The 12,561-nt window shown below is 31.7% G+C and overlaps 1 protein-coding gene across 18 annotated transcripts in view; it reads left to right on the forward strand.

The window, feature by feature from the left end:
• LOC123691389 (CAP-Gly domain-containing linker protein 1) overlaps positions 1-12,065 on the forward strand; it is a 44,642-nt gene extending 32,577 nt beyond the window's left edge. For 17 of the 18 annotated variants that reach the window (XM_045635753.1, XM_045635740.1, XM_045635750.1 and 14 more), the window contains 10 exons: positions 4,209-4,349; positions 4,587-4,718; positions 4,807-4,827; positions 4,990-5,161; positions 5,241-5,597; positions 5,936-8,754; positions 8,845-8,987; positions 9,154-9,297; positions 11,117-11,289; positions 11,667-12,065. In XM_045635753.1, coding sequence (XP_045491709.1) covers positions 4,209-4,349; positions 4,587-4,718; positions 4,807-4,827; positions 4,990-5,161; positions 5,241-5,597; positions 5,936-8,754; positions 8,845-8,987; positions 9,154-9,297; positions 11,117-11,289; positions 11,667-11,713 — 4,149 coding nt within the window. In that variant the 3' untranslated portion in view covers positions 11,714-12,065. The remainder of the gene's footprint in view (positions 1-4,208; positions 4,350-4,586; positions 4,719-4,806; positions 4,828-4,989; positions 5,162-5,240; positions 5,598-5,935; positions 8,755-8,844; positions 8,988-9,153; positions 9,298-11,116; positions 11,290-11,666) is intronic. The other variant, XM_045635746.1, reaches the window with a different exon arrangement.
• The last annotated feature ends 496 nt before the right edge of the window (positions 12,066-12,561 follow it).

The following is a 12,561-nucleotide window of genomic DNA, read 5'->3' on the forward strand; positions in this document are numbered from 1 at the left end:
TAAACGTCCAGTGCCTGTAAGACATAATAATATTCATAATTTTAAGAATCAATGCATTGTATTGTATGTTTTAATTATATGTACCTAGTTCTATATTCTTTACCTAATATTTAATATCTATAACGTACTACTGTTAGTGTAATATAAGTGTAGTTTTAATGATTTAACAATTTTGTGATTGATAAAATAATAATGAATGAATATTGGTGATAATAAATTATTATAAACGCGTGGTCTTATTCTTACTCCTTCATACCCTCTTACCCTTATTCAATGTAAATAAATTGTTATCTTAAACTAATTGTGTGGTTTTATTGCGTAATATCTATTACAAAGGCCAAATGGATCAATTTTACTATTATAAACTGAGATGACATCATAATAATTAATAATTAATGCAGTTATTTATAATAAGCGTCGATTTAAATCTGCCGTGTTCGGTGTTGGTCCATTTAGCTCTGAATACAAGCTACAGTACTGATTAAAGTTGCATGACAGATAACTAGATAAGAGAGATCTAGAAAAAGCACTGCATGGGAAAAAGCTTTACAGCCTAGCTATCCGGGTGGAGGAGAATTCTGAATATTTGATATCTGATATAATGGATGTAGCTTCATGATAAATGTACCTAAATAAAAGGTACCTAGCCGTTCTCGCGTGCCACCTGGCTGAATTCCAAGCGCTTCTTAGTTCCGTGGAACTCATTTATATGGAAACAACTTTATCGTTGTAAAATAAAATCGCCTAACCGCGTTTTACTTCCACGAATAGCTTGTTTATCTCTTTGCGGGTTATTTTATGGTGTGCAATAATAACTGTTTCACAAATGATAATTTTACACGTAGATACCTATCTTGTTTAACATTTGGCTTAAAACCAAAGTTTTGTTTTTTTTTTTTTAATACGTCCCCATTAATTAACTCAGTAACATAACCGCAGGTTCGTTTAAATTTAGTTTACGAAGGTGTTTATTTATAAATTCACTAATTTTATATACCTTGTTCTTTAGATTTTCAGTTTATTTCGTTCGAAATCTTAGGGAACTTGTATTAAAAATTGTTATCAAACATACATACCAAAAGGCTGAAGGCTTATATATGTTTATACAAATAGGCAATATACTCTCGCAATATTCTAGAAAATCGTTGAATTTCTGAGTAAATCTGGGTAAATCCTAATATGTCGCGCCAACGTAAGCGATGACTTAATAAACACGCGGTGTGGGTGGGTGTTAATATGCTACAGTTTGGTATCCTTTAGAGAATATGATATTTTACTAAATAATAACATTCAAAACAAAGATAGACGTATCAGTAAACTCGTGAAATGATATACCTTTGTTGATATGTTAGTTTATTAATATCGTATCAATGTCTGATACGATAAATGATGTAAAGATTAGAGATAACGACCACTTCCTAGTGGGAACTGATAATACAATCGTTGAACTAATTAATTCCCAGTTACTTAGTTCATTACAAGATACAGTTTCATACATTGAACATAGACCATTGTTAGAGTAGGTTCTAGTAAATCGTGGTAGGTAGCGCTTCAGATTATCTTCGGATAACATCAAACATGTTGTTAATTAAATACCTGTCATTAATGTTTTTATTTTTTATCTATACCTATGTACAGTTTGCTAAATTGCTTGCAACTGTTGCAAGTGAAGTTTTTTTATGGTAGTAACTACCTTTAAGTAATAGTTACCCAAAATTAGTTCAGTTATTTTACAATATATTAGTATAGATCTACATAAACGTGTTGGAAAGAAAGGCACCAAAAATATTAATTACGTATTGCGAAGTTAATATGTTTAGCGCGTGCGTATTAGGCTCGTATCGAAAGCCGAAACCTGCGGTTAGATCCGACAGACCTGTCTCTATACGGCTTCAATGTTAGAAACAGTATTACAATATAATAATTGATAGTTAAGTATTGCAGTTTTTGGATTATTATTTTTCAATTTTGCAGGTAACCTATCGGATATCGTACCCAAACAATGACTACAAAAGCAGATTTTCCTTCTGACGTAGGTAGTAAAGTCAAGAGATCATCAGAATTAAAATTGAAATAAAAACAACTTACGTATGTTGTCTTTATGTGGATATAGATTATAGAAGAGTTATGAGGAAATAACGAGAAATATTTGCAGTAAAACTTAGTATACTATAGCGATCGATTGCGTAACGTTATATTTACATAGATACGATTTAATAACTATTCTAGAAAAGGCTGCATATAATACGATGTTAATTATACATACTTCTAGGTAGGTAGTATTAGGATGCAAAATTCAAAAATACAATTATGCAGTAAAAATGTATCGGTTAAAATAGCATATTATGCTGTTTTTTATGTTGGGTGATGTTATGGGCAAAGCTTGCATCTTCATAAATATTGTATTTATAGATATTATAATATATTTTTGTTAATACTTATCAAGTGGGAACAATGCATTTTGCGTAGCAAAAAATAACGCTTATTGAACGGATTAAGGTTTTATTGTTTCAAGTAACTATAATATACCTATTAGAATTTAGTATTTTCTTTGTTACATACATACTTACCTACTAAATACTGAAAATGTGTCTTTAAATATATGCGACTCAATTGTCTTATGCCTATCGATTTCACCAAAAATAGGAGCCGCAGGCTGCAATGCTGTGACCGTAAAACGTAAATCCTAAAGAGAGCAGCTTTGAATGCAATGCGACGTTTCTGTTAGTTACATGTACTTATTGTACTATGCGATACAATTAAGAATAGGATCGGAACATGGCCATAATGTGACGTCATAGCTGTTTATTCTAACCAGGAACATAATCTATTTTAGGAATACTTAATGTTTTATTTAAATTCGATGTAATAGCCAGGTTAAATAAAATAAACCTCTATTGATATGCAAAAAGTATTTCTAAGTAAATAATAACGTTCTTACTTGAATCGCATAGTACCACCTCAGTTTAAGTAGAAGGCCTACCAACCTGCTCAACTTAAAAAAAATGCAACATATTCCTGGCTATAAAAAAAATATATAAATTATATCAGTTGAACTACCTACCATTGGTGAATGAGCTTAATGACTTGCAGAATTTAAAAAAACTAGGCACATTTAGACTTTAGTACCTACCTTACTACTAAAACTAAACACTATTAAATATAGACTAAAATAACATGTATATTGTATATTGTTTCGAGACATTCTATATAAATGTCGCTATAATTGAAGCGACGTGTAATCGACGAGTAATTAAGTTGAACATTGTATTTCTTATTTGGTTGGGTAATGTTTATTAGTCATGTTATTATCTAGACTAGTATGTGCTCAGAATACTAAAGCACAAATTTCTGTATTTAGTATGGATTGTTTTTGATCATACATTATAATTTATTGCACACAAACAGACTATTTATCTACTCATGAAGGCATGATGGTGTTTGTATTTTGTAGAATGATATTGTTGTATGCTTTTCATATTGAGATTATCAATCTCACAAATCACAATGTTATGGTGACATGGACTTATAATGTAGGTCGAAGGTAGGTATTATATGTAATAATTAATATACTAAGCGGTTTGCAAGCCCATTACTCTACTACGTAATTTTGAAGTTCTCTGCTGAAGATTGACGTTGTAACGTAAACAATTAAACATGCATTATGGATATTAAGTAGACCGTACACGTTTGCAGTTTTTTTTTTTTAATGATGGTTTGCTATCTGTATGCTGTATCTTTCAATTGCTGTGATAAATGATGTGTGAATAATAACTTAATATTTGGTTGTATTTTAGATACAGTAAGGTATGTGTACCCTAATTAATAAGAAATAGCGCAGTATGAATATAAATTAATATAGGAGGTTTCAATGTATATGGCTTATAACTTATTGGCTTATATATGGTTATGTTATTTTCAATACAAATGGATTGTATGAAGAATATCAAGATAATTAAAATTAATGCGTCAATGTATGTTCTTTGTTAAATAATATGTTAGGTTCTGAATCGACTGTATATAACATTGTATAATTAAAACCGAAATAAGTATTAAAATAGTTCAGCTGAATTTTGGAACATGATTACAATTAAATGACTTATGTATACATATTAAATATATATAATAAATTTATAAATTTACCTACTTTAATGAGGTTTGGTAAAATTGTATCGATAATTGATAAGAATTTGCTTAATTAAAAATAGGAACTGCTGCGTGAAAAGCAACATCATTTGGAGCGGCTTATGCGTGAGAGAGAGTTGGAAAGAGCTGAGGTGGCGAAAGCGTCCCTACAGGCTGATCGTGCGGAAAACGCGCTTGCTTTGGTACAGAAGGAGGCTTCGCAGGTAACAATTTTTGGTGTAATTTTCATTATGTAGATTATATAAAAGGAAATTAATAATATCATCCGTTCTACTGAGATATAGCAACATTCGTGACGTAAAGGTACTTTTTGTATTTGGTAGATAACATAAAGGAAGATTATAGCTGATTAAAACAATACTTTAATACTAATGTAAATAATATTATCTATCTTAACGAACTAGTTCTACCCCTTTGTAATAGTATATTTTGAATTTCAGGCAAATTCTGAGAACGCGAAACTCAGAGCTGAGCTCGAAAAGTTGAATAAGTTGTTAGAAGATGAAAAACAGAAAGTTGAAGATCTTATGTTTAGAAATGAAGAAGAAAATATTAACAAAGAAGACTATTATGTACGTAACAATCACATTACCTAAAATTAAGGACCTGTTTTATATCTTTATTATATATGACTAATGTTGGGTGTGTTTCCTTTTTCAGAAATATAAAGAAGCGATGGAGGTACGTAAAAAAAGTCTATTTAATAACTCAGCCCCCGGAATCACAGACACAATAGAAAATCTATTGTGTCGTGGACGGATCGGGCCGCTCGGGGCTCAATGGTTTAAATAATTATGTTTTTCTTAAAACTGTGTTATTAAAATAACAAAAATATTCTTTCAGCGGGAGAGACTATCTCGGGAGAAGCATATTCGTGAATTGGAAGCTGAAATTGCATTACAAGCGGCTCGCGCTGAAACCACGGCGAGCGCCCTTCAAGCGCTTGAAGAACAACGAACTGCTGAAATGACAGCCATAGCAGAACAACACAAAGAAGAATTGGCGGCGGCACAAAGTAAGAACAACGTATATACCTATCTAACTTGAACTAAAACTTCTAACACAAGCAATTGTATATTAATCTACATTTTCAGCGTTGTCCACAGAATTACAAAATCTTCTAGACGAAGCATATGCACTGTTAAAGGAAAAAGAGAACGAAAAAGATTCTCTGGGCAAAAGCATGTCGGAAGAATTATCCAAAGTTAAATCTGAATCGGAGAAGGCTCTGCTCGAAGCTAAAACCAAAATGGCTATTTCACAAACCGAGTTTGATACTCAACTATCAGTTTTAACGTCCAAATTACAGCTTGTAGAATCAAAGCTGGAGACTGAAAAACAAAACGTAGAACGTTTAAATAAAGATAATAGTCAAATAATTACTGATTTAAATACTAAGTTGACACAGCTTCAAGCTACAGTAGATGATAAAACATTAGAATTAAACAAGGGTAAGTAAGATCCTTAATATCTCAATCATATAAAAACCAATTCCATTGAAAATTACGCACACAGGTTACAAATGGAATTTCATCAAGATCGAATAAGTTGTAAGGCATTTCAACGTTGACATGTGATACATATCGTGACATAAGACTATAATTATATAGATATGATTTTAATTTACTGCTTATTTAAACTGAATTTTAAATTAAAATAAGAAAAAAGCTACTACTAGAATTATTGACCGCTGTCGGTGATTCACCGAGAGTAATCACTATAAAAGTATTTATTTTACAAGTGATTAGAACCACGGATGAACTTAACGTATTTCTATTTTATGTTTCAGTACTTGGTGCTAGTAAAGAACATGAAGTCAACTTAAACAAAGAAATAAGTAAGTTAAAAATGGAACTTAGCGCTAAGGTATTAGATATTGAACAGTTGCAAGATGCAAAAGCTAAACAAGATGCCCAGTGCAAATCATTGCAAGAAGAAATTGAACGCGTAAAAGATGAATTAAATACTAAAATAACAGAATACGAAAGTGTACTTAATGAAGCTTCACAACAAGAAGAAAAAAGTAAACTAGAGATTTTAAGATTACAACAAGATTTGAGTGCCAAAATAAAGGATTATGATAAACTACTTAATGAATCAAATATTGCAAATGAAACAAAGGAAAAAGTAATGAATGAATATAAACAAACAATTCATGAACGTGACAAGGAAGTTATCAGACTAAAAGGAGACTATGAAGAAGCAACGGCTAATTTCAATATTAAACATAGCAAAATTGCTGAAGAACACAAGAAAGAAATAGAAGATCGTAATTTAAGAATAGAGCAGCTAACCAAAGAAATTGAGAGCCACAAGCAAATATTGGAGAAAAACAAAGTAGAAATTGATAGCTTAACCACGCAATTTAACATGAACACAGACGAATTAAAGGCATTGAAAGAAGAAAATGTTAGGCTTAAACAAAGCCTAAACGAGTTGACAGAAATTAATACCAACTTGAAAAACAAAATATCATCAATGGAACTCGAAATTGGTGAACTAAACCGTCAGTTAGAAAGTACGAAAGAGAAATGTGAAGAATTGCAAAAATCGAAAGAAAAAGTTGAAAATGAGTATATGAATCTGACTGGACAAACAACAGATTCCAATGAGCAGTTTAATAAACTATCTCAACACTTAAAAGATACTGAAAAAGAACTTCAGGACCTTAAGGATAAGCATAGAGAAACAGCTAATAATTACGGCAGAGTAGAACAAGAGCTGAAACAAAAAATATTTAAAATACAAGAAGACTTTTCAATTGAACGTACAGAATTAATACGATCTATTGACGAAAATGTTGAAAAGCATAAAATTGCTGAACAAAAATTACAGGAAATAGAACAACGGGTGTTGCAAGTAAATAATCGTCTTAAAGAACTTGAAACTGAAAACGATAAACTCTTGGATGAAAATACAATTTTGAAACAGGAAATTGAAAGTCTTAAAATAAAAGAACAAGAAATGATTCATGAATTTGACGCAACTCGGAAGAAACTTGAAGTAGATACAGATAAGTATAAGGAAGAGATTGCACTTTTGAAAGCAGAAGGTGCTTCATCAGAAGTGAAATTGATTGAAAAAGTAGATCAGCTTACCGATGCGCAAAATGACCTGAATAATAAATTAGAAGAAGCCAGAAAACACGAGGACTCCCTGCAAAAAATTTTGGATGACATGACTTTGCAAATAAACAATGAAAAGATTCAACATGAAAAAGAAAGAGATCAAATTTTAAATCAGTTAGCACATATTAATACACAGGCTGGTGTCCAGAAAAATGAAGAGATAGAATTAAAGAAAACATTAGAAGTCAAAGAAAATGATATCAAAGAGCTAAAACTGAAATTAGAAATGCTTGAGATAGATTTGAAATCAAACGAAGAAATTGTAGTAGAAAAAGATCGTCAAATGGCTCAAATAAGTGAGGAACTTACAAAGATGACTGACAATAAAAATAAAATTGAAGAGCAATTAAATATTGTTCTCACAGAGTCGACGACACTGAAGCAGAAATATGAAAGCCTTCTTAAAAATTCTTCAACGGAAGAATCTTTGTTGAAGGAACAACACGGGCAGTTGGAGACATTGAAAATTGAAATGGCAACTATGGTTGCAGAGAAGTGTAATTTGGAGGCCAAGTACAATGAAACAATATCAGAAATCAGCAAGCTTAAGGAGAATTTAGATCAATTGGAAGTAAATTTAAAGCAAACAACAGAAATCAACACTGAACTTACAAAGCGAGTCGAAGAAAAAGATAACCTTTTAAAAACGCAGAGTCAAAAAATTGAACAGAATTCCATTCAAATGAAATCTGTAGATGAAGAAATCCAAAATCTTAAAAATGAACTCAATGGTAAGATTACTGCTCTCCATGAAAAGGAAGAACAACTCAATAAATTAAACGAAATTGTAAAAGAAGGATCTAATGACTCAAAACAAGCTATCGAAGTTTTGGAGAGTGAAACTACAGAACTAAAACGGAAACATCTTAATGAGGTAGAATCTCTTAATAATACTATTAAAACATTACAAAACAGTCTATCGGAGCAAGAAAAGCAAGTAATAGAGTTATTGCAATCAAAAGAAAAGTTAAATGAATTACAAACAATGCTTGCAAAGTCTGATAATGACATTAAACAATTAACGAATATTAATGAAGCTCAAAAATTAAACTATGAAGACCTTAACAAACAACTTCAAACGCAGTTTGATGAATACAAAAAAGAAAGCAAATTATTAAGACACGATCTTAAGGCTAAAGTAAGCAATTATGAAAAAGAACTTGAAGATTCAAGGAAGAAAATATCGACGGAAATAGAAACACAAAATCAGCTGCAAACAAAACTGTCGGACGCAGATAAGGCTATATTAGAATTAAAGGAGAAGTTAGAATTACTCTCGGTACAACAAATTAATGTCGGTGAAAAGGACGAGCGATTAGAAAAACTTACATTGGAACTACAGGCAACAAGAAACTCCAATGCTGAAGCTTTGCAACATATGGAAAAAACCTTACATTCACTGCGAGTAGATATCGAACAGAAGATGGCACTGGTGAAGGAAAAAGATAGTATTATTGTTCGGTTACAAGAAGATCTCAAGGTACAAATCTAACTGAATTATTTACACATACATAGGTATTTAGTAAAACATCTTTTGCATAATATATATTATATTGATTTTGTTTTTCAGAACTTTAAGTCGAAACTAGAAATTTCTGAACGAGAAAAGGTTCTTTTACAAAAGGATATTTCTAAACGAAATAGTGAAATACGAGATAAAAACGACAATAATGCGATGGGAACATTGGGACAAGGGGATACTGCGCCTGCTCGGTAAGTTCATAATTTAACTCTAAACGTATATATTGTAACGATATTAGTTGTATTTAAAAAAAATTATTAGATAGAAGACCAAATACCATTTCTAAGTGTGAACATCTGAAATGTTTTTTTTTTGTTTGTATATATAAATAGTTATAAATGTTTTGTTATTTTACAGGTCAGAAGAAGATAAGGATATGTTGGACGGTCAAGTGAACTTTTTGAATTCGGTGATCGTAGATATGCAAAAAAAGAATGAACAGTTAATGGCGAGAGTTCAGGCGCTGGAAGGAGGCAACATTACTGCTGAGCCTACACTTTTGTAAGTATATTTTTTTATTTTATATAGTTTTCTTTGAGTGCAAAGAATAAATAATTATGTAGTTAGTTAATATAATATAATTATACGAAATAATACTTTCATCCATAATAGGCATGACTACAGTATCCATAAATGATCATATTAGTGTTTTCAAGGGAAAATGTATAATAAATAAATTAAATATAGTGACTTAAAAATCTAAAAAACATTAAGATTAATGAGATTATCAATAAAATAAAACATTGAAATTCTGCAGTTGGCCATTTTGACCAAAACACGCGTGACGTCACGTTTAAGTAAACAACTCACGTCAGATGTATTTTGTTGTTATGAATATGTTGAGAATACGCATTTTTATTTATTTTCTTTTGTTTCACGTATGCTTTATCGACTCAGAACAGAAATATAATTGCGAATTCACAATACGTGGTTTCGGGGTTCTCCGCGCCCACTTTTCTTATTATTTTCTCGCTTGAAATAATTACTAACACATTTTTGAGCATTATTTTTATGTGGATTCACACTGCAATACTGCAACCACTTATAAACTTTGAAATTCGTTTCTATAACACATATTAAATAAATATTTATTTAATTTTCTTCGCAATGCATACAAATAATTACGTATTTACTAAAGAGTGACGTCACACTTATGACTTACGCCATGACAACTGCGAGCTGTTTTGGCACAGTTTATAAATATTTTTTGAAAAATGGCTTTTATCTTCGTTAAATTTAAGTATATTACCGAAATATAGGATTTTTCTTGTATAGTAAACGTATACACACATTATGGAAGAGGATTTCAAAATCTTTCGTCATGCCTATTACTAGCATAGAGTAATTTATTAGCAGCACGTCCTGGCTATGCCCAAGTATACTACTATTCGAAGTTTTTAATTTTTTAATTTATTATCGTAATCCACACTGTTATAAATTGAAAAAAAGCAAAAAATCATTCAAAATCCTCTTCAACTGTTCTTGAAATGACTTAAGGGGGGTTAGGCGGTCAGCGAAAATTCAGCTATTCGGGCCTGAGGTAAGCGGTGAGGGGGTCCGCGTTTAGTATGGTATCAACGTGCTCGAAACTAAAAATCGTAAACGCCATTCACATTTTTATCAAAAAGTGAATGAAAATATTTAGTATTTTCTAAATCTAAAACAGTCACGAAATCGACACGGTAAATACGTATTTGTGATTTTATACGAATTATTTTCGTAAAATACGGTTGTAATGAGCATTTATATGATATTTTAGAGATAACTTCAGGATTTTTTTTTATCGAGCAAAATTTTTCCAATTGTGTTTTGGAAACAGTCATCCCATCACACATACGTTCTGTAATACATATTAGAAATTCCAGTGCGAAAACACTTCAATATTTTCAATTATAGCTCATAGAAAACAGTCCATTTTGCCGTGTTCACCTACTAAGGGCCCTTAACTATTAACTATAACTAAAACAGCTTTATTTTACTGCATATAATCGTTGAGATAATATTACTACGTATGGAGGAGACACCACGAACAAAATCTGTGCGCCATTTTTTTGCTCTAACTAAGTTTTAAAAATTATTATCTAGTTAGGTATTTACCGATGAAAGTTATTCCTTTGCACTTTTCCGTATTATTTGTGCAATATCGTAATACACACGAAGGCATATTTGATGCGATTCACTTTAAAACAAATAGAAAATGAGCGTGCAGTTACGCCATATGGCGTATGTTGAGCGGAACATAAGTGATGTAGGCGGTGTCGTCTCCATAAGTATATCTCAATGCATATAATATATTTTCTTTTCTTTCCTTTAATTTCAGCAACGGTCGCAAAGCGCGCGCAGTGGCGCCGCGTTTGTTCTGCGACATCTGCGACGTGTTCGACGCGCACGACACGGAGGACTGCCCCAAGCAGGCGCTGCCCGACACGCGCGAGCCGCACGAGGGCAAGAAGCAGCCGCCGCCGCCCAGGCCCTACTGCGATATATGTGAAGGTATTTTGACGAGAATTCCTTGGACGTTCAATTTTTAAATACGTTGTCTTAAATTATTACCATAGAGGACGGGGACCCGAGGCACCCAACAAGTCTGACAGATGGAAAGTACTCAAACAGTCTATATTTAGTCTGATAAACTACGATAGAAACTTGAATTTACTGTTTAGAGCTTAAAGACAACTCACTGCCTAAATCTTGAGAATTTTTAATTTTTAACACCAAAACAGACTCGCTATTATTTAGTTAACGTTAAATCGAACAGCCGTGTGCACAGACACAGCCCCACGAGTCACCGTGCAGAACGGCATGTTATTTTTAAGATTTTTAATCTTGAGTTTTTGTTTCCTATATTTACTCCTTCTATTTTGTTTCAGTGTTCGGGCACGCTACGGAAAACTGTGATGAAGAAGAGACCTTCTAAACTTATTTATTGCGTTTTAACTATAATGTTACCGTTGTTGCTGTTACTTGTTTCATCTAGGTATTATTTATTATTGTTTACTATGCGAATAGTATTTCTTGTTTAATATTTCTAGTGAATGTTTGTACATAAAGTCTCGATCTTTTACTTTAAGTTTTAATTAAATAGCATGTTTGTTTAGGTTTCGGAAGGTGGATGTTTTTCTTATACATTGTCTAGATATAATGTATAATGAGAAGACTGTAGGCACAAATCAATCAATTTTCATCACAATCATGATTTTAATTATATTTTTCTTTTTACACAATTTGTCCAACATTTAAACACCAAGATTTTTAATAAAAGAAATTTAAAAAAATTGTTGTTTTATTGATTTTCTTACTCAATTTCTATTATACATACATTCAGAAAACGCTAATTGAGCCAAAAAATTGCTGAAAACGCGTTGTGGTCACACTAAAAGATCCACATGGCGAAATTCGTGCTATGGCTCTATATAAATTGCTTACGAGACATTGTGACCATTCGTTCTCCACGCCTTATGGAAATGAAGAAAAGCCATAATGCTTTCTGTACATTAAATACTTAACAGACGTTTATTATCTACGTAGACCTCAAACAATTTTACATTGTCATACAAAACTATTGCAATAAACTAATAGTAGAGTGACATACTAGACTCTACTATAAGAGGTTGTCCTTCTATCGAGAATTAACAGACCGTTTTTTTCATCAATTTTGACTTTTTAATATTACAAATTTATAAAGTTGGTAGGTAATCTCGGGCACCCACATAGTTCCAATTTCCGGTTTAAAAACAATCCTATGACAATAAACTATCTATATAC

This window comes from Colias croceus, chromosome 4 (genome assembly GCF_905220415.1).
Source record: "Colias croceus chromosome 4, ilColCroc2.1".
NCBI lineage: Eukaryota > Metazoa > Arthropoda > Insecta > Lepidoptera > Pieridae > Colias > Colias croceus.